The sequence below is a fragment of the Natator depressus genome, chromosome 1, assembly GCF_965152275.1.
Source record: "Natator depressus isolate rNatDep1 chromosome 1, rNatDep2.hap1, whole genome shotgun sequence".
Taxonomy (NCBI): domain Eukaryota; kingdom Metazoa; phylum Chordata; order Testudines; family Cheloniidae; genus Natator; species Natator depressus.
Window position 1 is genome coordinate 8,880,643 of NC_134234.1, and position 26,345 is coordinate 8,906,987.

The 26,345-nt window shown below is 56.6% G+C and overlaps 2 protein-coding genes across 3 annotated transcripts in view; one reads left to right on the top strand and one right to left on the bottom strand.

Moving 5' to 3' along the window:
- LAMTOR1 (late endosomal/lysosomal adaptor, MAPK and MTOR activator 1) overlaps positions 1-6,284 on the bottom strand; it is a 27,050-nt gene extending 20,766 nt beyond the window's left edge. The window contains exon 1 of one of the 2 annotated variants that reach the window (XM_074954416.1): positions 6,127-6,284. In XM_074954416.1, the coding sequence (XP_074810517.1) occupies positions 6,127-6,168 (42 nt within the window). In that variant the 5' untranslated portion in view covers positions 6,169-6,284. Of the gene's footprint in view, positions 1-1,151; positions 1,171-6,126 lie in introns of those variants that run through there. The other variant, XM_074954420.1, reaches the window with a different exon arrangement.
- LOC141988557 (secreted frizzled-related protein 2-like) lies at positions 4,367-26,345 on the top strand. The gene is made up of 4 exons (XM_074954369.1): positions 4,367-4,438; positions 18,926-19,438; positions 21,559-21,636; positions 25,623-26,345. The coding sequence occupies exons 1-4, from the start codon at positions 4,399-4,401 to the stop codon at positions 25,925-25,927; spliced, it is 936 nt and encodes a 311-aa protein (XP_074810470.1). The 5' UTR covers positions 4,367-4,398; the 3' UTR covers positions 25,928-26,345.

Here is a 26,345-nt window from a genome sequence, read left to right on the forward strand (position 1 = left end):
GAACTGGAAAATCAAACCCCTCAGTCAAGCTGTAAGAAGAATATCCATTTTCAGGGCTATGATAGCTCACTATAGCATCGACTAGCCTTGCTTCAAACTTTGTCTTTTTCCCTTCCCCTCCAGCTTCTTGCTAGCTACCAGCAGCATCTGCCCACCGCCAGCAGCACCACCGCATTGGCATTCGTTCAGGATTGGCCCTGCAGAAGCAGGCAACTACCACAGGGCACCTCATTACCAGGAAACCACTGACAAATTGCAGAAGAGTGCCTACGTGATCAGAGAGCAGGAGGGACCATAGGAAGGAAGGTGAAGCTAGCTAAACACATCAACTTGGCTGAGCAATGTCTAAGGGAGAAAGAGGCAGGTAGCTAAGAGGTGTAGACACCAAGGAGCGGGGAGGTCAGTGGAACTTGGGTAACATGAGGGATGAGGTCAGAGGGGGAATTCATGCTGTAGGGATCAGTCCTGCATTTGCAGGGAGTTGGACCAGATGAACTGTTAGATCCTTTTCTGCTCTAATTCCCATGAGTCAGCTTCCTCCAGCCTGGAGGCTGGACTGACTTCTGGATTCAATTCAAATTATTTCCAAGAACCTGACAGATGGAGAAGGAAGATTCTGAACCACCAGGCAGCCGAGCTCAGGCTCCTGCAGAGTGTCAGCTGTCAAGCTACTACACACAAACGCATCAGCAACTCTTCGCCATCACGTCCCCCATCTTCAGGCTGGCGGGGGATTCTCCGCTTTGCTGTGCTGCATGGGAGAGCAGGGCTGAGCTACCCTTGGCTAGGCAGGCTTGCAGCACAGTCCCCAGGCAGCATCCCAGCGTGAGGAGGGAACAGCACCACCTGAGCACAGCAACGGGCGTCTTAGAAATCCCTGGTCTGGAGCAGCCAGTGGGTGATTAGAGGCCTGCAGCATCAGAGGAGCCGGTCAGCCCCCAAGGCCAAGCTTCCACAGCTGAGCCACCTGTAAGAAGAGGGTTTGAAGCAATCATACCCCACACTAGACCTACCCATCTTATCTCAGACCTCCTTTTGCCTCCGTAACTAGGCTTTCCTCTTCCTCACTTGCGAAACACTGGTGTAGCTCTTCATAGCACGCTCCTCCCTCTCCTTCCTCCCATGCTCAGCTGAGCTATGAAAGAGCTTACCGTAAAGTGCCAGTGGCCCTTGAGATAGGCCTGGGACAGCTCACACTTCAGAGCTCCTGTTTCAGGCCTTCTGCAAACTCAGGAAGACGTCTGTAATGCTCACCTCACAGTTTGGAGAGGTTTTGCCCAGCCGGAGATTTGTTTGTTTTAGAGATGAAGGCCGAGAGTCTGAAGAACAATAGAGAAGTCTGTCGACACCTGCCTGGCTAGTCCTCTGCACCTGTTTACACCCTTAGTTCACGGCTGGTGCCGCATTTTGCATTCGGTACCTGTGGGATTAATGCATCTTACACTTAGTCCCCAGCACCCCAGTCTGTACAGTTCCAATGAGATTGCATTCCGGTCTGGACAACGCCGGAAAGACTGACAGAGAGGAGAACAAGGTGATTAAGGGAGAGGCTAGTTTATGAGGAGAGATCAAAGACTAAAGGCCAGATCCATGAAAGCTTTGCCATTTCCTTCAATGGGAGAAGGAGCCAGACATAAGTGCGCACAGCTTGGCTAAATGAGAGGGCGGGGGGGGGGGGGTCTGCCATGGTTTCACATGATAAATGCAAAACAGCTATTTGAACGGTGTAAACCCCAGGAGGGACAGGAACGCAGAGGCACCTGGGGTTACAACCCCAGACTAAAGCTGGGAAGTTCTACTCATCCATTTGTCCGGCACGTCTGACTCAGCCAATCAACTAAGCTGCCTTGTCTTTTAATCACGGCAAAGGGTGAGTGCCTGGCCGGATACATTTCCATGGTGATTCCTCAGTGCTAAAATAATGACATGAAAGAAGATTTACACTGAATCTCAGGGAGAGCCTTCCTAAGGATGAGATCTGGTCAGCTGGACACTAGTGTCCTAGGTGAAGCCGTGACAACTCCATTGCTTGAGACAATTGAGTTTTCATGTGACTAAGGGAAAAGACCAATTCTGGCCAACACATGCTAGCCACATCCTACTCAAAACAAGCCCTTAGACTAGACTGGGCAAGACGGGAGCAACTACACTGCAGGGAATAATCTGACACTGACCAGAGCAGGTGGGGCGTGAAGCATCCCATAAGCCTCTACTCTTATTTCTAGGCTTCTGTACCTGATTTCAGATCCAGTCTGCCATGTACTGGAAAAAAGCCAGTTCTCCGTGGCTGAATGTGGTGATTCTGCTGCATTCTCAGCAGGTGACTGCTGTGTACCCCAGCAGAAGTAAACAGTTTTAACACGCACTCGAAAACAGAAGATTCTTTAGACCCCCAAGGCCCAGGGACAGGGAGCATCAGTTGGGGAAGTAATCAAAGCCTGAGGAGCAGCTGCTCACTCAGTGGCCAAGGATGAGACTCTTTCATTAAAGTTCATCTATTAATAGCTGTCCTATCGGCAACTCCACAACCTTTTGGCTTCCACTGGATGGCTGCGTGTAGTGACGCCTGGGCTGAGAACCGATGAACGGCAATTGGGGATGAGATAGAGCTAGACAGAAGAGGACTGTGGAATTCAGTAGATCATTTTAGTCGCACCTGCCTGTCCACTGTTGCGAAAGTTTCTGAAGGCAGAATGACTGGTTCTCATTCCCACACCGGGACGGCCTCACTCACCTCCTGCTCTGGGCATACACTAGTACAACACACCCACAACAGGGCTTTTACGTAGCTACGTCGTTACTGACCACCTGAGCGGGGACAAGGCCTGAATCTCTTTGCCCTACATTAGCAGCCAGGGCTCTGTCTAGACTAGGGTTTAAAGGGCTGTTGGTGGAAAGTCTTAGCGAGCGCGCTCGAGAATGCTAACATAGGCAAGGCAAGCTGTGCTTAGCACGCGTTAAGCTGGTTGAGTAGAAGCCTAGAGGAGTGCCTAGACTTCAGTTTAATCACCGTAGCACGTGTTAAAGCCTGCCCTGCCATGCAAGTTCTCGAATATGTTGGTTAGCAAACACATTCTGAGCCCACACTGTTAAATCTTAACTCCTAATAACCCAGCCATGTCCTTTAAAGCCCAGGGGATGAGGCCAAGCTCCATCCATGTCTTTTGACACACCCCCTTACTAGTCCCAAGGGTTGGCCCTCATTCCTGGCCCAAATCCTCCCTCCAGTCATCCCCTAGTGGGGAGCTCACTGCAAGTCCGTAAGGCCCCATTTCCTAAGAATATGATGGAGGCCCTTGGCTTTGCAGGCAACAAAATCAGCCCCAGGGTGGGGAATCTCTTCCATTTCTCACCCCACCCTCCAGGCCCCTCCTTTATCATCTTTCTGGCAAGAAACAGTCTTCACAAACCAAGCATTTTCTGAGATCTTTACTGACTTCTTTCCAAAAGTGTGTCTAGCCTCAGGCCCTTACAAAAACACACTGATGAATGTTTCAACAACACAGAAACTCCCAAGGGATACCCTGGTACCCAGTTACATTGGATCTAGAGTCACTGATGGACAAAATACAGAGATTGAGTCATTATGGTTTGGAACAGGCCAAAGAATGAGACATGCCATAAACCCCCTGGAGTGGCTGTTTGTGGTCCTCCAAAGTCTCTCATGTGCATGGGGGTGCATTTCCAGATGGTAAAAAGCAGCAGGTGAACAGCACTTTAGCCACCTAATGGAGACAGCATGGGACACAGTCCCACACCCTGCCCGCTGGCTCAGCTCCAATCTGGGAAAACCAGCTGTGAGCATGAGATGGAAATTCAGTTTCCATGGTTCATTCTATCTATGGCCTTTCTGCGGAGACCGGCAGCAAGGGGAACAGTTACAGTATTAATTATGCTGGTAGGTTTTTGGAGGTCAGCTGCAGTCTAGTGGACATTTAAATGAGGTTGCTAAACCTTCTGCATAGCTCATGAACCAGCCACCACCAGATGGGACCTGACTGACTGTGCTAATTTGCACTAGTGATTTTGGAGGAGAAAGGCTCCGTAACTCATTCCCAACCTATCACCCAGTATGAGACTGCGTATTACTGGAGACCCATGGCTACTGGCTGGAGATAGCCGTTAAACCCAGTCCAAACAGGGTGACAAATGGCCCCAAGGGCAGTAATTTCCCCTGGAAAGAGTTGGCTTCCCATTTCCTGGAACCGGTAACTCATTAGCTAAGCCAAATCATAAGACAGAGGCAGATTCCCTCCCCCACCCAGGAGCCCACGAACCAAAGAAGTTTCCCAGGAACCGGACAGACCAGTTAGTGTCCTGCCTTTGCCCTCTGCCTTCCCCAGAGGGACCATTTGAGTTCAGATGCTGGGGAACCAACCCCAGGAACCTTCCAAAAGGATGGTTGCAGATCCTCATCAGGAACAGAATTCTTCAGCTGGTTTGTAACAGACCATTCCCAATGGACCCCTCTCCCCACAGACACCCTGACTCCCATGCCCTCCCCACCCAAACCCACCTGGGGAAAGGACAGACAGAAAGCAACTTCTCCTCCCCCCGTCCTATGAAATACCTACTCTCCCAGATCCCCTACTCCCTGTTACACACTGGGACCTTCTTCCCCAGCTTGGTTCCTCCCCTGGAAAGAGGTCAGGCCAGCCAGCAAACACAATGCCGCTTGGACTCCCAATAGGCAGGGAGAGTGACCCCATATCTGGAGAGTCACAGCCTGGCAAGGGAACACCCTCTCCCCAACCCTCACTCACCTTGTCCCCAGGCCCTCTTCTTCCACAGCAGGCCCCACCCCTACCCCCAGCTCTTCTCCAACCCTTTGCTTCCCTAGCGACTGTGGCCCCCTGTGGCCCCTGGTCATTCTTCTTCTCCAGCCCCTTGCTCTCTCCCCTCCTCCTCACCACAGCTCTGCTTCTCCTGACACCCTGAACCTGCCCAAAGACCCCTCAGTGACCCCCATTCCTGGACCCCCCCACCTAGCCCCTCCCGCCTCCCAGGGACCCCCCCCAATGCCCCCACCTAGCCCCTCCCCACAGTGACCCCTGCCCTGGACCCCCCCGCCTAGCCCCTCCTACCTCCCAGGGACCCCCCAACACCCCCACCTATCCCCTCTCCACAGTGACCCCCTGCCCTGGACCCCCCCCACCTAGCCCCTCCCGCCTCCCAGGGACCCCCCAACACCCCCACCTAGCCCCTCCCCACAGTGACCCCCTGCCCCGGACCCCCCCACCTAGCCCCTCCCGCCTCCCATAGACCCCCCCCAATGCCCCCACCTAGCCCCTCCCCACAGTGACCCCTGCCCTGGACCCCCCCGCCTAGCCCCTCCCGCCTCCCAGGGACCCCCCCCAATGCCCCCACCTAGCCCCTCCCCACAGTGACCCCTGCCCTGGACCCCCCCGCCTAGCCCCTCCCGCCTCCCAGGGACCCCCCAACACCCCCACCTAGCCCCTCCCCACAGTGACCCCCTGCCCTGGACCCCCCCCACCTAGCCCCTCCCGCCTCCCAGGGACCCCCCAACACCCCCACCTAGTCCCTCCCCACAGTGACCCCCTGCCCCGGACCCCCCCACCTAGCCCCTCCCGCCTCCCATAGACCCCCCCCAATGCCCCCACCTAGCCCCTCCCCACAGTGACCCTGCCCTGGACCCCCCCGCCTAGCCCCTCCCGCCTCCCAGGGACCCCCCCCAATGCCCCCACCTAGCCCCTCCCCACAGTGACCCCTGCCCTGGACCCCCCCGCCTAGCCCCTCCCGCCTCCCAGGGACCCCCCAACACCCCCACCTAGCCCCTCCCCACAGTGACCCCCTGCCCTGGACCCCCCCCACCTAGCCCCTCCCGCCTCCCATAGACCCCCCCCAATGCCCCCACCTAGCCCCTCCCCACAGTGACCCCTGCCCTGGACCCCCCCGCCTAGCCCCTCCCGCCTCCCATAGACCCCCCCCAATACCCCCACCTAGCCCCTCCCCACAGTGACCCCTGCCCTGGACCCCCCCGCCTCCCAGGGACCCCCACTTGGCCCCTCCCAGGGACCGCCCTCCACACACCCTACCCGCGGCCCCCCCTCCTGGGCTGCCAGGCCTCCCCCGCCCCATCCCCGGGGCCCCCCCGCCGCCCCTCACCTGGTCGGTGGCCTCGTTCTCGCTGCTGTAGCAGCACCCCATGGCCGGGCGCGGCGGGGCCGGTCTGCGGGGAGGGGGAGGGGAGGGACGCGGTACGGTGTCCGGCTCGGGCCCTGCCGCGCCGATCACATGAGCAGCGGCGCCCGCCCCTCCAGCCAACAAACAACCCTGCGGGTAGGGAGGGGGGCAGCCACTCACTCGCCCTTCCCGTTCGCCGCTTCCGGACACGTGACTCGGAGCGCCAATGGCGAGCGCGGACCCGGGGCCCCCGGCGCACGTGACGAGGGCGAGCCAATCAAGCGCCGAGTGACACTCACGGGACAGGGGGGAGGGCCGCAGCGACAGGGCGGAGCCCGGAGAGAGCGGCTCCCTGACGTCACGCGAGGATGAGGAACCAATCAGCGCTCAGAGAAGAGCGTAGCCGCAGCGCGTGATGGGGGAATTGAGACACGGGCCGGGTCTGGGCCTCCCACCCCCCGCCGTTCCGACCCCCCCCGCCACGGGGCCCAGACCCGCCCCCGCCGTTCCAACCCCCCCCATCCCCGACACGGGGCCGGGACCCCCCCCGCCCTTCCGACCCCCCCCGCCACGGGGCCCAGACCCGCCCCCGCCGTTCCAACCCCCCCATCCCCGACACGGGGCCTGGGCCCCCCCCGCCGTTCCGACCCCCCCCGCCACGGGGCCCAGACCCGCCCCCGCCGTTCCAACCCCCCCCATCCCCGACACGGGGCCGGGACCCCCCCCGCCCTTCCGACCCCCCCCCGCCACGGGGCCCAGACCCGCCCCCGCCGTTCCAACCCCCCCCATCCCCGACACGGGGCCGGGACCCCCCCCGCCCTTCCGACCCCCCCCCGCCACGGGGCCCAGACCCGCCCCCGCCGTTCCAACCCCCCCCATCCCCGACACGGGGCCGGGACCCCCCCCGCCCTTCCGACCCCCCCCACCACGGGGCCCAGACCCGCCCCCGCCGTTCCAACCCCCCCCATCCCCGACACGGGGCCGGGACCCCCCCCGCCCTTCCGACCCCCCCCCGCCACGGGGCCCAGACCCGCCCCCGCCGTTCCAACCCCCCCATCCCCGACACGGGGCCGGGACCCCCCCCCCGCCACGGGGCCCAGACCGGCCCCCGCCGTTCCAACCCCCCCCCATCCCCGACACGGGGCCGGGACCCCCCCCCGCCCTTCCGACCCCCCCCCGCCACGGGGCCCAGACCCGCCCCCGCCGTTCCAACCCCCCCCATCCCCGACACGGGGCCGGGACCCCCCCCGCCCTTCCGACCCCCCCCCGCCACGGGGCCCAGACCCGCCCCCGCCGTTCCAACCCCCCCCATCCCCGACACGGGGCCGGGACCCCCCCCCGCCCTTCCGACCCCCCCCCGCCACGGGGCCCAGACCGGCCCCCGCCGTTCCAACCCCCCCCCATCCCCGACACGGGGCCTGGGCCCCCCCCCCGCCGTTCCGACCCCCCCCGCCACGGGGCCCGGACCCCCCCCGCCGTCCCAACCCCCCCCATCCCCGACACGGGGCCGGGACCCCCCCCCGCCCTTCCGACCCCCCCCGCCACGGGGCCCAGACCGGCCCCCGCCGTTCCAACCCCCCCCCATCCCCGACACGGGGCCTGGGCCCCCCCCCCGCCGTTCCGACCCCCCCCGCCACGGGGCCCGGACCCCCCCCGCCGTCCCAACCCCCCCATCCTCGACACGGGGCCTGGGCCCCCCCCCCGCCGTTCCGACCCCCCCCCCCGCCACGGGGCCCAGACCGGCCCCCGCCGTTCCAACCCCCCCCCCATCCCCGACACGGGGCCTGGGCCCCCCCCCCGCCGTTCCGACCCCCCCCGCCACGGGGCCCGGACCCCCCCTGCCGTCCCAACCCCCCCATCCTCGACACGGGGCCTGGGCCCCCCCCCCGCCGTTCCGACCCCCCCCGCCACGGGGCCCGGACCCCCCCCGCCGTCCCAACCCCCGCATCCTCGACACGGGGCCTGTGCCCCCCCGCCGTTCCGACCCCCCCGCTACAGGGCCCAGACCCCCCCACACACCCCAGATAGGGGGCCCAGACCCCCCCCCCGCCGTTCCGACCCCTCCCATCCCCGACACGGGGCCCGAACCGCCCATCGCAGACATGGGGCCAGGACTCCCCATCTCAGCCAGGGGACTGTCGTCGTCCCCGGCTCGGCCATGGGGATCAGATCTCCCCGTGCCCCAAGCCGCTCAGACACAGGGACTGAACCCCCCATCTTAGACATGGGGACTGGACCCCCCCCATCTCCCGCTGTCTCAGACACAGGGACTGAACCCTGCGTCATGGAGCCGGACCCGCCCATATCCTACTTGCTCAGACGTGGGGACTGAACCCCCCGTTTCCTGCCATCTCAGACACAGGGACCAGACCCCCCCATCTTTGTCACAGGGACTGGACCCCGGACTCCCCCATATCTGTCCCCGGCTTGGACACGGGATCTGAAACACCCCCCCAACTGTCCCCAGCTCAGACATGGGGCCTGCCCTCCACCCCACAACTCCCCCAGCTCTGACATGGGGCCTGCCCTCCGCCCCACAACTCCCCCAGCCCTGCCCCTGCTGTCTCCCCGACTGCGGGTCTCTGGCGCAGGCAGAGAGCCAGGCTTCCCCTGCAGAGCCCCCTCCAGTCTTCTTCCCCCCGCAACCCCCTGCGGCTCCTGAAGCAGGCGGCAGGGAAGGCCAGCAGTGGCTGCCTCTCACTTCCATGTGGTCCCTTGGGGGGGGTTAGATAAGGGTCAAGTGACTATTAATCTGCTGTAATTATGGTTGGGAGGGTGCAGGTTGGCACATACATTACTTCCTTGCTCCGCTCACAGCCATGAATAACGGCTCCCACAAAGACCCGTGGGCGGAGCCCTCTAGAACTACACCAAACCGCCAGAAGGCACGGTGGACTCGGGTTATCCTGCAGCCTCCTTCCTTTTTGCTGTGATGTTTGCAAGGGGCTGGGGGTGTTAATTATTGCAGTCCTAGAGATGGGCAGGGTCGTGGCCCAAGTTGGCAGAGACCCGCTGCTTTGCTCCGAGGAAACTCCTGTCCTTTGCCAGAGGGTGGATCCCGGCCTGACAAAAAGGCCCACCAAGGACTCAGCTGCCAAGGCTGCTGGAGCTAGCGGGAAGGGGGGAGTCTGGAGGTCGCTAAGGGGGAGCTGCTGCGAGGTCTATAGCCAGGAGCTAGGGAGGAGAGTTCGGGAGGCAGAGGGGCCGTGATCGGTAAGGGAAGCAGCTGAGGGATCTGCGCACTTCCAGTTGCTTTTCCTGGAGATAAAAACTCAGGCACAAGGGAAACAGCAGTTTTGGTGCTTCCGTAAAAACACGGAGCCATTCCCTTACCTATGAGCTGTTAGTATAACGGGGCCCAGCTGCTCAGCTGGTGTACGTTGGTGCCATGCCAATGGATTTGGCCTTCTATAGCTGCTTAGCGGGAGGGAGCCAGACAGAGCCACGTTTTGGATGGTTTTAAAACGTTTCCTCTGCTAAAGAGTCAAAATATAAGTCGTAAAACAGGATAGAAAATTCACGTGTCCCCTGGGTGGGAAATGCGGAGATTTAAGCCCACTCGTGAACATGTGTTGTGACAGAGGGACCGCGGTCCTGTTTTAAGTGCAAATCTCGGTGCAGCGGGAACCGTGGAGTCACCGTCAATGCCTCTCTCGTTGGGCCGTCTTACCTGTTGCAGACCTGGCGCACAGAACCTGACCTGCGGTGGCCCTAGGGTTTATATGCACACTTCCCTTTTTCTTTGTAACCCGAGCAATGCGATGGTTTGTGTTCACATGACGGTCAGCTACGAGATGGAATGTACGTCCGACTCCACTAGCCTTGTTGGTGGGATGAGCTGAGCTGGGTGAATAATTAAAACAAATATCCTCATGCTAGTTCATTCACAAAAGGGTCACCAAGCCCTTTGAGCGAGGTGGGTTATGGGGAATATTCACTGGCGTGGCTGGGGAAGCTCTGTCTCCAGATGAAACGGCCTGCTCTGAAGACGATTTGTAACAGAGCCCCATGCTTTGCGCAGCGCGACCTGTCCAGAGCTTTCAGCTATGTTGACACTTGGGCAGCGACATGCAGAAAGATGGCCAGACAGGCCACTTGTGCAGTGCGCCGAGGGACACCAGTGGGAGGAGGACAGTTTGCCACACAGTGGACTGCACCTGCACTGATGGATGGTGGTGGCTCTGTGCAAGTTTCCCAGCTGATAACTGATCACAGCACTCTTGGGTGTAGGCACAAGGCACACTCCATCCTGTCAGCAAAGGTTAACCCTTTCCCAATAGGATCAAGTAGGGTCTAGTGACTGGTTACTTCATCAGGACATGCAGGAAGTGGGTGTGGCTCTCTAGAGAGAGAGAACCAAAGGTGTGGGCTGAGCAATGCAGCATGAGGAACAGTAAGAGCATGCCAGGTGAGGGAAAAGTTTGAGCTGAGCTATATATTTTGTTATTATTCATTTCCTTGTTAATAAACCAAATCCCAGAACGGGAGAGTTTGAACTTTGTTGAGTGGCCTGTGTTATACGAGCAGCTTGGGAAAGTTACTCAACACACCTTATTCATCCAGCTCCAGCATAGACTCATAGACTAAGGCCAGAAGGGGCCAACATGGTCATCTAGTCTGACCTCATGCACGTTGCAGGCCACAGAATCTCACTCACCCACTCCTGTAATAGACCCCGAACCTCTGGCTGAGTTACTGACGTCTTCAAATCATGGTTTAAAGACTTCAAGTTACAGAGAATCCACCATTTACACTAGTTTAAAACTGCAAGTGACCTGTGCCCCATCCTGCAGAGGAAGGCAAGAAAAACCCCAGGGTCTCTGCCGATCTGACGGGGGGGGCAATTCCTGACCCCAAATGTGGCAATCAGACCCTGAGCATGTGGGCAAGATCCACCAGCCAGACACCTGGGAAAGAATTCTCTGTGGTAACTCAGAGAACTCCCCATCTAGTGTCCCATCTCCAGCTATTGGGGATATTTGCTGCTAGCAGTCGTCGGTGGGCCACGTGCCATTGTAGGCAGTCCCATCACACCATTCCCTCCATAAACTTATCAAGCTCAGTCTTAAAGCCAGTTAGGTTTTTTGCCCCCCACTGCTCCCTTTGGAAGGCTGTTCCAGAACTTCCCTCCTCTGATGGGTAGAAACCTTCATCTAATTTTAAGCCTAAACTTCTCGATGGCCAGTTTGTATCTGTTTGCTCTTGTGTCTACATTGGCACTTAACTGAAATAACTCCCTTCCCTTCCTAGTATTCATCCCTCTGGTGTATTTACTCCTACAAAAAGAAAAGGAGTACTTGTGGCACCTTAGAGACTAACCAATTTATTTGAGCATAAGCTTTTGTGAGCTAGAGCTCACTTCATCGGATGCATTCCTACGGTTAGGGATGAAATTGCCAAAATGAAGTGAAGTGCCGTGAGGTGCCAGCCTAGGATTCAGCATCAGAGTGACCCTAAGATTCTGTATCACGTGTCCATTCATTGCCGTTCATTTCCAATCTGATAGTAGGCATATTGCGAGGCTATCTTTCTGTCTCTTTCACTTCTCCTAACCAAACTCAGCTCCATTTTTCTTCCTGGCTTTTTAGCCTTTTCTGAGAGGATTTGAGGAAGCTGCTTTCCCCTCTTGCTTCATATTTTGAACAGTCGAGTAGAAAATGAGTTTCAGTTTTAATCTCTCTTCCATCACGTGAGCTACAGAGCTGGTCCTCTTTGGGCTTCCATGTGGGCTGAGTCTCTTGATTTCTATTTTCAGCTTGTAACAGGCGAAGTCCTGCCGGTGCTTTGAGTATTTCACGGTCACAGAATAATCTCCTAGAGTTATGTTACTGTGCTGTGTGGGGATCTGCAGTGCTTTAGCTACTTAATGTTCATCTGTCTTTCCCAGGAAGCTGCACCCTGCTCATTGGGAGTTAATCTCCGTTTTTGAGCATTATTAGTTTTGCAGTGGGGTTGTTTGGATCAGGATTCTAGTGTCAGATGTATATGGGTGGGCAGGTGCATATGCTGAGCGGGCACACTACTGCCCTCTCCTGGATGGCACTCAACAGCCCTCTCTGGGCATGCCCATCCCCTCTACTGGCTGCGGTGAACGGGAGACTGCAACGAATCCGACAATCTCGGCGCCGAAGGTTGCGAGTTCTGTTCTCCAATGCTACGTGCATGCAGTCAGCTGACCACCTTGTACTGCAGTTACCTCAGGAGTTGTGCGTTGTTATGATAATCAGAGGCGGTTCCAGACGGTCACTTGCTGTCACAGCTGCCCAAGGCTGGGCAGTGGTGGTCAGAAAATGGCGTCTTCTCGTGTGTCTACAAGTCACATCCGCAGAGCTGATGTGGCCGCTGACAAGCTTTGAGTCCTACTAGTCTGGGAGAGCTGTAACAGCTACGGGAGCAGCAACTGGAATCTGGTCTGGCTCAGGCCCTGCCAACGAGATGGTCAACTAGGTTCCAGCGGAGGGTCTTTACTTCCTGGGGATGGAGTAAACGACAGAAGGAGCCACAGGGGGTTTGCTGATGCCAGCAGGAGCAGAACTGGAACCAAAGTGCGGGTTGTTTGAGAAAGCTGCGGTGTGATTTCCCCACACAAAGATCCTCCACCTGAGCAGACAAAGGGGTTTATTGTTTGCAGGGGCACCCCCCAGTTTGTGTGTGTGCAAGTTAGGCTCTGTAGCTGGCAGCCTTGTGCTGAGGCCAATGTCTGAAGGGGCCATGGAGGCTGAACTCCCTCTGAAAACCAGGCCCAGAGCGTCTCACGCTGGGCTCCCCAAATCAATGGCCGCTTCTGAAAATGTGGCCTCAGATGACTTGCCTGAGGCAACACGATGCATCAGTGTCAGAGCCTGGCACCAAATGCAGATCTCCTGACTCGGTGGCTCACCCACAGGGCCATGAATCCTTCTAGAAGGACACGCCCTAAAGAGGCAGATGGATTTTTTACCCAGCAATGCAACCCCCCATCCCTTGTTAAACAGACTGCAGAGAGCTATTCCTGGCCCCCTCGTGGCTGCCCTGGGTGACCTGCTAGTCCCACTCTGTCTCTAATGTCTGTGATTGTCCGAAGCAGTTACCCAAGGGCTCTCCCTGTTTCCCAAGTGGGTCTCAAGGACTGAGATTTGGAGGAGGGAAAGCTCTCCTCCACCTGGAATTTCAGCTTCACGATGCCTAGCAGGGAGGGGAGTGTAATTGATGGCTTGGCTCAAGTTCATGACAAATTCTATAGCTGGATTGTTCAGACCTATTCCTCCAGCAGCCCTTTCTGTCAACTTCCTTTTCTGTCCCGGAGCCACTTACTCTGACCCCTGGGGTGTTCCCGGTCATGGTGGCAGGGGCACAATGTTGCTAAAACTTCCCCTTCTCTCTGGTGGCGGCAGGGTTCAGTGCGCTGGTCTGGTCGGCTCGGCACAGCCAGGCTCAATCGTCCTGGTTAAATTCCCAGTAAATGAAATCTCTGGGCAGTTGAACGTCTTTCCCTCAGGGATGCTGGTCCCCGTCTGTCCCTGAATGACTGTGTAATGGGGAGGCTCAGATCAGGACAGGTTCCCAGCTAGGGGTTGAGTCAGGATTGAGGTGCCGTGGCAGAACTGGGGGTGGGGAGTCAGAGCCTGGAGTAGCAAGGGGGGCCGCAGATGGGCAGGCAGGATAGGAAGAGCTGGGGAGGCTGCAGGTTAGGAGAGAGAGGCCTTTTCGGAGCCCTGTGCTTATTCTGCTGGTCCTAGTGGGCGGAGAGCAGGCGCAGGCAGATCTCCTGGTACTATGGGGTTCGTGCACTGGAGACGTGGTCCCTGCCCTGAAGAGCTTAAACAATCTAACCAGGTGACACACCTGTCAGGGAGACGGGAATGGAGGCAGCTGCCCACAAGCTGAGGGATTTGTTAGCGCCTATGTGTTATGGCCAGATCTAGCCTGACCCTCTGCACAGCCCAGACCAGACAGTGTCAGCCGGTGACGCCTGCCTCCCACCCAGTAACCTGTAGCTGAACAAGAGCGGCCCTTGGAGAAAGAGCCAGGCAGCCCTGACTAAAGTCCCAAGTGATGGAGAGCTGCCCGCATCCCGTGGCAATCTGCTCCCGTGGTTAATTACCCTCCCCATTCAAAACATGCTCCTGATTTCCAGTCTGCCTCGGGCTGACTTCAGTGGATCTGATACACCTTTATCAGGCAAAGTAAGGAGCCCTTTGGCATCATACAGCTCCTTCCCACAGGGGTACTTCTGGAGCAGGATTAAATGACCTCATAGCCTTCCCATCGATAAACCAATTAGATTAATCTCCTTTAGTCTCCCTCCACAGCTGGTTTTCCAAACCTCCCGCTGGTCTTGTAGTCCTTTGAGCCCGAGCAATTCCATTCCGACGAGTTCCTTTTCTTTTGCCGTTTAAACTACTATCAGGATTAAATGAGAAGCTGCTGAGGCAGGGGGAGAAGGGGAGTTAGTGGCCGGAAGGAAGAGAATGAGGCTGTTTGTTGCAGGCACAGGGAGAAACAAATGGAGCTTTACTCATTGGAGTCTCTTGGTCGACCTAGCATTGCTGGGCTCTTTTAAGGGCCCTTTCTGCTCACTGGGGACATTACCCTTGTAATGAGCTGCCTAGGGCAGGGGTGGGCAAACTACGGCCCGGGGGCCGCATCCAGCCCTCCAGACATTTTAATCCGGCCCTCGAGCTCCTGCTGGGGAGCAGGGTCAAAGGCTTACCCCGCTCCGGTGCTCCAGGCAGGGAGCGGGGTCGGGGGCTTGCCCTGCTCCACACGGCTCCTGGAAGCAGCGGCATGTCCCTCCTCCAGCTCCTATGCATAGGGGCAACCAGGGGGCTCCGCATGCTGCCCCTGCCCCAAGTGCCACCCCGCAGCTCCCATTGGCCGGGAACCACAGCCAATGGGAGCTACTGGGGCGGTGCCTGCAGACAGGGCAGTGCGCAGAGCTGTCCGGCCGCACCTCCACGTAGGAGCCGGAGGGGGGACATGCCACTGCTTCTGGGAGCTGCTTGAGGTAAGTGCCACCTGGAGCCTCCCAGCCCCAACCCCCTACCCCAGCCCTGATACCCCTCCTGTCCTCCGAACCTCTCGGTCCCAGCCCGGAGCACCCTCTTGCACCCCAAGCCCACCCCGGAGCCCTCATCCCAACCCCCAATTTCATGAGCATTCATGGCCCACTATATAATTTCCATACCCAGATGTGGCCCTCGGGCCAAAAAGTTTGCCCACCCCTGGCCTAGGGCATATGCATCAACACTGCCCCCTATCAAATAGCATCGGAACTGCTCGACTTGTATACTGCATGTATACCGCAAGCAAGTGACGGAGATTCTCCTTTAGATCAAGTGGGAGGGGACCAGGCTGTTGGAGCAGTGGGATCCGAGTTTCAGATAGTTCCAGCCTGGTGACAACAGTAAAGTTCCTGGAGTTGTTACTCCAGAGGATCTCTGTAAAGTTTATCACTGTAGTTGTAGAACTGTAGAGTGTCTACTCTATTGCTTATAGAAATCAGTGACATATTAGAAATGACTGAATTCTGCTGCCTAATTCCGAGCCCATAAATGAATCACATTCCAGCAAATCTGCAAAAAAGATCCCCATTGGCTGACATTCTGAGCACCTCCCCACTGTGTATAGATTTACCTGCTCAACGTCCCTGTGAGGAAGAGGAGTAGCCCCATTTGGCAGATGGGGAAACCGAGGCACGGAGCGACAAAGTGACTAGCTCAAGGTCACCCAGGGAGACCTGTGGCAGAGCCAGGAACGGAGCCCAGACTTCCTCCCAATCCAGTGACTTCATGACAAGCCCATCCTCTCTTCCTTGCCTGTGTCCCTTAATGGGCCAAATTCATCCCCTGGTGGAGAGCCACTGACCTCAATGGTGTGACCCCTTCCCAGGGGTGATTCCGACTCCCTTTTTATTTTTAAAGTGCTTGGAGATCACTGCAATAGAAATGCAAAATATATTATCATAGATACCTCGGCAGCCTCGGGGGTCACCACCAACAGTTGGTTTTGAACTTCCTTGTGGCTACTTGCTTACAAACCAGTCTATAAAAATCCACCCCCCCCCCCAACAAACAATTCATCTTGGTCCATTTCTTTGTTGCTTTCCTTCGCTGGGAGGGGCCTTGGGCCCAGTGCTGTTGGGTGTTTGGTTGTTTTCTGGCCTCTCTTTGCAGCTCTGGATGGCAGTAACCGCCCTCCCCCCCCCCCCCCCCCCCCGGTGCTTGAGAAGATAAGGGTTTGGTTTTCACATCAGAACGTCTCGGTGGCTCTTCGCCAGGGCGGCTGGAGCAACGAGGCAGGTGGGTGGCTTGGAGAAAGCAGCGCCCGAAGCTCTGATTTTATTGTGCTAGAGAAAAGAGGTATAATTACATGGCAGGATTTTACAGCCCCTTCCTAGGCCTTGGATTTCCTGCAGTTAAATACATGCACTTGTGTGGTCATGACCAAACACATCCCTGTGGTCTACGCTCTTGTTCCCGAAACCTATAATTTTCCGAGGATAAACATCCTGGTTTCAGGCTCACAAAGCCAGCCGGAGCTCCCAGGTAAGGGTTTGTGGTTCTTATAAGAGGGTCAGAATTCCTGCAGGAGGCACTTAGAACTTACAGCCCTGCAAGTCCAGGAGGGGAAGGATCTAAAGCAAGAGGCTAACAGTGCCGATCCGCTTCCAGATTGTCTTGCCTGGATCCCAGCAGAGAAGGTACCGTGAGGGCTGGAAACGGCTTTGCCTTGGGTTAGTTTCTTTTTGCTGCATGCGTGAAACCTCCAGAAGGGAACAGGGCCAAGGGGTCCAGGCCAGGAGGTTGATGCTGGGGAGGAGGGGAGAGGGGAGATCAAGAAGCCAGACCAGGTGCATTGCTCTCCACAGGGAAACAAACCCCCTGGGGAATCAACTGTGGAAGCTGAGAATAGAATAGGGCTAGGAGAAGCGAAAAGCCGGGAGGCAGGATTTTTGTCCTGCTCAGAACAAAATAGTAAGTGGCCCTTCTCCAGCCACTTTACCCGAGGATCCCAGCGCAATTTACAAACATGAGCTAGTTAATGCTCGCAGCTCCCCAGAGAGGTAGGGTGACCAGATGTCCTGATTTTATAGGGACAGTCCCGATTTTTGGTTCTTTTTCTTATATAGGCACCTATTACCCCCCACCCCCGTCCCGATTTTTCACACTTGCTGTCTGGTCACCCTACAGGGAGGGAGGTGGGTGTGTGGGGGTGGTTGTTTCTCCCTGTGCCAATATAATTTCCCCCTTGTTATAGAGGGGGAAACCGAGGCACAGGGAGGGGCAGGGCCATGCCCACGGTTTCACAGGGAGTCGGTGGCAGAGCTAGGATCAGACCCTGGGAGTCCACATCGTTGATGCTTTTCCTCTTTCACGCCTGCATTGTTCCTGGTTGAAAGGAGCTGAACAAAGAGAGGGGCCGCTCTGTGGGCGGGAGGGAGGGAGGGAGGTGAATGGGGCGGTGAGCAGGAGCGAGAGGGAGCGAGGTGCTTGTCAGAGCACGTTGCTGCACAGCCCAGGGGAGCCCAGGTTGGCTGGGGAACCGGTTCCCTTCGGCCTCGCCTAGGAGGCAAGTGCCTCTGTCCCAGCCCTGGTGCAGCTGGGGCTCAGGTGTCCTTCCCGCCCTGTCACGCCTGAGCCCTGTCTCGGCTGGCACTTGCGCCCGGGGGGAGCACCAGAGCGGCTGCCCCTGGCTGAGGACGTGTGTTCCTTTTCCTAGCACAGACAAGGCCTCTGTGAGGGGAGATTTGCTTCACAAGCAGCAGCGAGAACCACCAACCTGCGGCAACCAGTCGGTCTGGTGGGTCAGGAGATGACCCTCGGAGTCAGGGCTGAAGCAGGGTGTGGAGGGGGGCTAGGAGGAGCTGTGATTCTGGCAGCGCGGGATGGGCAGTAAAACTGAGCTCCTGGCGACCACTGATGGTGGTTAAAAGTCCCAGAAAGTTTTTTGCAAGACTCAGGGCGGTTAAGCTGAGGGGTCCTGGCCCGATTGCAATTTGTGTGATTGAATTTAGCCTCCGGGTGCTCCTGGCAGGTTCATGTGGATACAGGGCTACTCTTCCCTTCCTTTCCTGAACGTCTACGTAGTGCCAGTCTCTGCTGATAAAGGGCTGGCGTGTTCCGCCCCAGAGGTAACTGCATTTCAGTGGGGAGCAAAGTTAAAAGTGTTGATGAAACAAACTCCTTTCCCACTGACCTGCCCCGCCAGCACCTCCACACTAGTGCAGGAGGCCGTGGGAGCTTCCATAATGCCATGAGTTACCAGAGGTGGTGTATGATTGACATACTCCCCACCCATGACAGCAGCAGGGGTGAAATCCTGGCTCCACTGAAGTCAACAGCAAAACCCTCGTAGACTTCAGTAGGGCCAGGATTTCACCTTTAGTATCTAGGACAAGCTTCCCCTAGGTCTGTCCTGCCTATTATTGTTACTATTTGTATTGCAGTCACGCCTGGAATCCCAGCCCCAGGCCAGGACCCCCCTGCGCTAGGCGCTGTACGTACCTCACCTCTGACCTCTGGGGAGGAAGGGGGCGGAGTCACTATTCTAGCCTTGCCTGCTCGGCTGTGATTGCCAGCAGTGGGGGGGGCTGCAGGGAGCTGGTTGTGGGGATGGGCACCAGGCTGGACTGAGGCCTCCCGACCCATTTCGCACAACGGTTGTCACTTTGGGCCACTAGTGACCCAAGCTGGGGCTGGGGCTCTAGGAAGGACGGTCCCATCTCACTTCCCGCCCAGATTTAGCAGCTCCAGCGAACTGCAATTGTCCTCAGTGACGAGGCCTCCTCTTGCTCCTGCAGAGTCCCCGTCCCGGCTCCCGATGGATGTCCTGCTGCTCCTCGTCCTCTTGGCGTGGGCATGGCGCTCCCCTTCCCTGGCTGCTCCTTTCACCTACCAGCTGGCCCGGCTCAGCTCCCAGCGGAGCAGCTGCAAGCCCATCCCCAGCAGCATGACCCTCTGCCACGGGGTCGGGTACAACGAGATGCGGCTGCCCAACCTGCTGGGCCACGAGAGCATGAAGGAAGCTCTGCAGCAAGCCGCCTCCTGGGTACCGCTGCTCACCAAGCAGTGCCACGGGGACACCAAGAAATTCCTGTGCTCCCTCTTCGCCCCCGTGTGCATCAGCGACCTGGAGGATCCCATCTACCCTTGCAGGTCCCTCTGCGAGGCGGTGAGAGACGGCTGCACCCCTGTCATGGCTGCCTTTGGCTTCCCCTGGCCAGCGATGTTCAACTGCAGCAGGTTCCCTCGGGGGAACGAACTGTGCGTCCCGCCGGCCGGCCCAGACGACAGACTCCAGCTCGCGAAGGAAGGTGAGGCCAAGCAGCCAGGTGGCACTTGGTGTTGAGCCTGGAGATCCTGGCAAAGGAACCAGAGGTTCAACATCAGGTCATCACAATCAAGCTCTGGCTCCGGTTCAGGGTCGCTGGATGCCTGTTCTTGTTTAACTGTGCAGCCTGCAGCTGTTTGCATGCTTGTGTATCGTGTTACTTCCCCTCCACGGCCCCCCAAAAGTTCAAGTATTTGATTAAGTCGATCTCCAAACGCCAGGGGCCAGACAGAGTGCAGTGGCCTGGCAATATAGAGCGTCTGTAAGACATGCCCTGGTCTCTCGGTCTAGATATTTATATAGCTCTCGTCGCCAGAGTAGATTATAGATTTTAAGGTTACCCGGGATCCAGTCTCAGCTCCTGCCTAATGCAGGCTGTGGACTTTCCTCCAGTGGTTCCTCCGTAGAACCAAATACCTTGCAGTTGAATGAGAGCTTAACCTGTAGGCTCAATGTGACAGCTCCAAGAATGGACCCCGTCCCTTGGAAAGCGGTTTCAAGAGTTAATGACCCTCACGGTTAAAAATCTGCGTCTATTTTCCAGTTTGACCATTGCTGTCTTCAGCGTCCAGCCATTGGCTCTGTTGTAGCTTTCCTAGATTAAAGAGTCCTCTCGCATGGGCAGTCTTCTCCGCATGTAGGTACTTATAGACCACGATCAACTCACCCGTCTACCTTCTCATTCCTCTTCCCCTCACATTTCCCTGTTCGGGGCTGGCGACTCTTATAGCCTTCCTCCAAAACTACAGGTCATCTGGCCACACCTGACCCTCTGGTTTGAAATCGGAGTTTTCCTTCTCCTAAGTGAGCGGCCTGCCGAGGATGAAAAGGCCACCTGGCCTGGCAAGCCTTATTTGAAATCCCCCAGGCCTTGCTGAGAGATGTCACCAATGGATCTGCAACTGATACTCACAGCTGTCGCGCATATCAAGCCTCTCACTGAGAAGCTGAACAGTCTACGCTGGGAGGGGTGTTTTTCAGAGCATGACTCGTTCTCGTAGCTTTCCTCCCAACTCTGAACTCCAGCGTTTCCAGGCTTAATTCAGTGACGGGTGACCAAGAAAAGGGAAAGCTTGGTTTATTGATGCCAGTTTTTGTTTCTCTGGGATGTACGAAGGAGGCCTGAAAGGTGGCTTTTAAAAACGATTGATTTCTCTCTTTGTGTTTTAACCTTAAAATATCAGGAACGTCAATTCTGGTTTTGCTGGAAAACTTACCGAAGGGCTCAGGAATGTGGCTTGTGAGCTTTCTCAAGCTGTGTCTGAGAGCCCCGAGGTGCTGGATCCTTAACTAACAGAGGTTTCCTGCAAGTGTTTTCAGGCAGTTGAGACACTTAGTAGGGTGACCAGATGTCCCGTTTTTAAAGGGACAATCCCGTTTTTTGGGACTTTTTCTTATAGAGGCGCCTATTACCCCCCACCCCTTGTTCCATTTTTTCACAGTTGCTATCTGGTCACCCTACAATTAGGTGTTAGCAGAAGCGGGTTTACAATGGCACCAGTGGTGCCTGGCCCACACTCAGAAGGGGCCCCGGTGCCCGGACTGTGGCCACGCCCACCGCTCCACCTGTGCTCCGCCCTGAGGCCCCGCCCATGCTCAGCCTCTTCTTCCTGAGGCTCCGCCCCCGTCTCTCCTCTCCGCCCCTTCCCTGCCTCCCCCGCCCCGCGCTCCTCTCTTCCCCCTCCGCCCCAACCCCTGCCTGCTCCGCTCTGCCCCCTCTTCCCCGTGTGAGCAGCGGACGGGGCCTCAGGGGAAGAGGCCGAGCAGGGGCGGGGCCTTGGGGCAGAGCATGGGGCGTGGCACGGTCCGGGCTGACAGTGCCCCCGAAAAGTCAATCCAGCCCTGGTGGTTCGCAAAAACCAAAATTAAAAAAAAAAAGCTTTACAAAATCTGAGTTAAAATCCCTTTGCACCTCAGTCAGTCAGGCTGAATTGCACGGAGACCAGCTCTCCAGTCATCCACAGAGTCTTCCAGGAGAGGCAGATGCGTGATTTCTGCTCTCTGTAAAACCAAAGAAACGTTCTTCAGCCCTGAGCGGGGTTGTGCCGTCACAGAGGGTTCCTTGCTCGCAGTTCTCAATGCAGCCGTTTCTTTCCCTGCCAGACGCAGTGTGCGCAGCCTGTATCAGCCGAGGGCACAGCGAAAAGGAGTTCCTGGAAAACTTCTGCAGCCAAGATTTTGGTGAGTCGAAAGCATCAGGGCTCCCCAGCAGCTGTCAGCTGGAAAATCAGACTCGTCGGCCGAGAGGAGAGGGGACTGCTGGGGGCGCGGGGCAAAAAATGACTTGTCCCCTCCTGGAACAGACCAGTGTCTGCCTCGAGCAGCAGCTGGTCCCCAGCCTTAACCAGGGCCATAGAATCATAGAATCATAGAATATCAGGGTTGGAAGGGACCCCAGAAGGTCATCTAGTCCAACCCCCTGCTCGAAGCAGGACCAGTTCCCAGTTAAATCATCCCAGCCAGGGCTTTGTCAAGCCTGACCTTAAAAACCTCTAAGGAAGGAGATTCTACCACCTCCCTAGGTAACGCATTCCAGTGTTTCACCACCCTCTTAGTGAAAAAGTTTTTCCTAATATCCAATCTAAACCTCCCCCATTGCAACTTGAGACCATTACTCCTCGTTCTGTCATCTGCTACCATTGAGAACAGTCTAGAGCCATCCTCTTTGGAACCCCCTTTCAGGTAGTTGAAAGCAGCTATCAAATCCCCCCTCATTCTTCTCTTCTGCAGACTAAACAATCCCAGCTCCCTCAGCCTCTCTTCATAAGTCATGTGCTCTAGACCCCTAATCATTTTTGTTGCCCTTCGCTGGACTCTCTCCAATTTATCCACATCCTTCTTGTAGTGGGGGGCCCAAAACTGGACACAGTACTCCAGATGAGGCCTCACCAGTGTCGAATAGAGGGGAACGATCACATCCCTCGATCTGCTCGCTATGCCCCTACTTATACATCCCAAAATGCCATTGGCCTTCTTGGCAACAAGGGCACACTGTTGACTCATATCCAGCTTCTCGTCCACTGTAACCCCTAGGTCCTTTTCCGCAGAACTGCTGCCTAGCCATTCGGTCCCTAGTCTGTAGCGGTGCATTGGCTTCTTCCATCCTAAGTGCAGGACCCTGCACTTATCCTTATTGAACCTCATCAGATTTCTTTTGGCCCAATCCTCCAATTTGTCTAGGTCCTTCTGTATCCTATCCCTCCCCTCCAGCGTATCTACCACTCCTCCCAGTTTAGTATCATCTGCAAATTTGCTGAGAGTGCAATCCACACCATCCTCCAGATCATTTATGAAGATATTGAACAAAACCGGCCCCAGGACCGACCCCTGGGGCACTCCACTTGACACCGGCTGCCAACTAGACATGGAGCCATTGATCACTACCCGTTGAGCCCGACAATCTAGCCAGCTTTCTACCCACCTTATAGTGCATTCATCTAGCCCATACTTCCTTAACTTGCTGACAAGAATACTGTGGGAGACCGTGTCAAAAGCTTTGCTAAAGTCAAGAAACAATACATCCACTGCTTTCCCTTCATCCACAGAACCAGTAATCTCATCATAAAAGGCGATTAGATTAGTCAGGCATGACCTTCCCTTGGTGAATCCATGCTGACTGTTCCTGATCACTTTCCTCTCATGTAAGTGCTTCAGGATTGATTCTTTGAGGACCTGCTCCATGATTTTTCCAGGGACTGAGGTGAGGCTGACTGGCCTGTAGTTCCCAGGATCCTCCTTCTTCCCTTTTTTAAAGATTGGCACTACATTAGCCTTTTTCCAGTCATCCGGGACTTCCCCCGTTCGCCACGAGTTTTCAAAGATAATGGCCAAGGGCTCTGCAATCACAGCCGCCAATTCCTTCAGCACTCTCGGATGTAACTCGTCCGGCCCCATGGACTTGTGCACGTCCAGCTTTTCTAAATAGTCCCTAACCACCTCTATCTCCACAGAGGGCTGGCCATCTCTTCCCCATTCTGTGATGCCCAGCGCAGCAGTCTGGGAGCTGACCTTGTTAGTGAAAACAGAGGCAAAAAAAGCATTGAGTACATTAGCTTTTTCCACATCCTCTGTCACTAGGTTGCCTCCCTCATTCAGTAAGGGGCCCACACTTTCCTTGGCTTTCTTCTTGTTGCCAACATACCTGAAGAAACCCTTCTTGTTACTCTTGACATCTCTTGCTAGCTGCAGCTCCAGGTGCGATTTGGCCCTCCTTATATCTTTCCTACATGCCCGAGCAATATTTTTATACTCTTCCCTGGTCATATGTCCAACCTTCCACTTCTTGTAAGCTTCTTTTTTATGTTTAAGATCCGCTAGGATTTCACCATTAAGCCAAGCTGGTCGCTTGCCATGTTTACTATTCTTTCGACTCATCGGGATGGTTTGTCCCTGTAACCTCAACAGGGATTCCTTGAAATACAGCCAGCTCTCCTGGACTCCCTTCCCCTTCATGATAGTCCCCCAGGGGATCCTACCTATCCGTTCCCTGAGGGAGTCGAAGTCTGCTTTCCTGAAGTCCAGGGTCCGTATCCTGCTGCTTACCTTTCTTCCCTGCGTCAGGATCCTGAACTCAACCAACTCATGGTCACTGCCTCCCAGATTCCCGTCCACTTTTGCTTCCCCCACTAATTCTACCCGGTTTGTGAGCAGCAGGTCAAGAAAAGCGCCCCCCCTAGTTGGCTCCCCTAGCACTTGCGCCAGGAAATTGTCCCCTACGCTTTCCAAAAACTTCCTGGATTGTCTATGCACCGCTGTATTGCTCTCCCAGCAGATATCAGGAAAATTAAAGTCACCCATGAGAACCAGGGCGTGCGATCTAGTAGCTTCCGTGAGTTGCCGGAAGAAAGCCTCATCCACCTCATCCCCCTGGTCCGGTGGTCTGTAGCAGACTCCCACCACTACATCACTCTTGTTGCACACACTTCTAAACTTAATCCAGAGACACTCAGGTTTTTCCACAGTTTCGTACCGGAGCTCTGAGCAGTCATACTGCTCCCTTACATACAGTGCTACTCCCCCACCTTTTCTGCCCTGCCTGTCCTTCCTGAACAGTTTATAACCATCCATGACTGTACTCCAGTCATGTGAGTTATCCCACCAAGTCTCTGTTATTCCAATCACGTCATAGTTCCTTGACATCACCAGATGGGTGGCCAGATGGGTCATCGTCATCCCCCCCGTGCACCTGATTCTGCGTCTCTACCAGAGGTGGGGAAAAGCTCCTTCCTGATCCCTGCCCGTGGTCACGTTATGCCCAGAGGCACGCGGGAGGGTTGCTGTAAATGAGTGGCCTCCTCCTGGGCACTGCCCCATGGCCTCAGGGCAGCTCTGCAAGTGGCCCCTCGCCTCAGTTTCCCTCTTGGATCCCAGTAACTTCAGTACAAGCCTGCCCGATGGTCCATCATGGGTTATTAGCAAAAGGCAGTGCCTAAGTCCACAGCCAGCATCATCCATGTCACTCCCCGGGCAGGTGGGCTTTAAAACCCAGCTTCCTTCTCCATGCTGCTGTCTTCCACTGGACTCTTAACAGTGCTCCTCTGCAGGGACAGCCACCCCAGCCCTTCCTTCTGGAGCACAGCCCCACTCTTCCCAGCGGGAATCCCCACAGCTTCTCTGCTGGGAGCCTCCCAGGGTTCCTCTGGCACCCAGCTGCCCAGCAAGGAGACCCCAGCGCGTAATCCCCTCTGCCGCTCCCCTATCTCCAGCCTTCTCTGGCCCTTGGTTCCAGCTCTCTGGCTTAGAGCCAGCGGGCATCTCCCTCTGCTGCTGTCCTTCCTCCACCCTCTCCCAGGACCCACCTTCTGTCTCTAGCAGCTCTCGATGAGGCCTCGTATAGCCCCCAGGTGCCGCCCTGCCCTCTTCATTAGTCCAGCTGGGCACATCTGGACTGGAACAGGACAGCTGAGCCCTGCTTCATTAAATGGACCAGCAACAGTTGCCCTTACAGTTATATCCTAAGCTCATGTCACTGCAGAGTCAGACGCTCCTCTCAGTAATGTCTAATCCTTCAGAAATTCTCACTGCGCTGGCTGCCGCTGTACTTTCCTGCAGCAGCAGGTTGCACAGATGAGTTTTTGTCATTCCTTTGAGCGGCTTCCATTTGGCCGAGCACCCCCTTTGTTTCCCTGCGTTTTGTTCAATGCCCACTGACTCCCTCTCTCCCGCAGCCTTGAAAATGAGCATCAAAGCGCTGTCCAGCGCGGACGGAGACTTGAAAGTGACCCCGGAGCTCAAGAGCCGGACCCTCTACAAGCAGGGAGGCTGGTCAGAAGAAGAGCTGAAGAAGCCGGTCCTGTGGCTGACGCACGGCGAGACCTGCGCCTGCGAAGAACTCCGCGGCCAGGGCACTGTGGTCCTGGCCATGGGCCACAAGGTGGCTGGCCGCTTGGTCATCTCCTGGGTAAGGAGGTGGCAGCGAGGGGAGAGGGAGCTGAAGAAATTCACCCGGGCTGTGCGGAAGATCCAGTGCTAAAGGGGAGGTGCACTTTGCACTGAGAACGTAGCCCTCCCGTGCATGCTGTGACTTCTTCCCACTTCCCACTCCAGCCGGAAAACGTGTTAGATTTAGCTAGGCTCTTACTGTGAAAACAGCCCCCCCCCGCCCGCACCCCAAGTCACTGACAGACCCATACGGCGTTCAGAGGGGATCCAGAAACTCAACCAGGAAGCAGCTGAGTCAAGCGTCCTCTGGAGGGTGTGTGCAGACTGAGGAGACCAGAGGCACAGACAAGCCAGCCCCCCTACCTCAGGCCCATGTGGTTAGCTGTAGGGCAGGGGTGGCCAGCCTGAGCCTGAGAAGGAGCCAGAATTTACCAATGTACATTGCCAAAGAGCCTCAGTAATTCGTCAGCAGCCCCCCGTCAGCTTCCCCACCTGCTCCCAGCACCTCC

What these genes read in the sequence shown, in the direction of transcription:
- LOC141988557 (XM_074954369.1), top strand. Translation starts at nt 4,399, where the DNA reads ATGGTTGCAGATCCTCATCAGGAACAGAATTCTTCAGCTG. An exon ending in GGAACAGAATTCTTCAGCTG is followed by an intron (nt 4,439 to 18,925) that starts GTTTGTAACAGA and finishes TTGCTCCTGCAG; the next exon opens with AGTCCCCGTCCCGGCTCCCG. An exon ending in ACTCCAGCTCGCGAAGGAAG is followed by an intron (nt 19,439 to 21,558) that starts GTGAGGCCAAGC and finishes TTTCCCTGCCAG; the next exon opens with ACGCAGTGTGCGCAGCCTGT.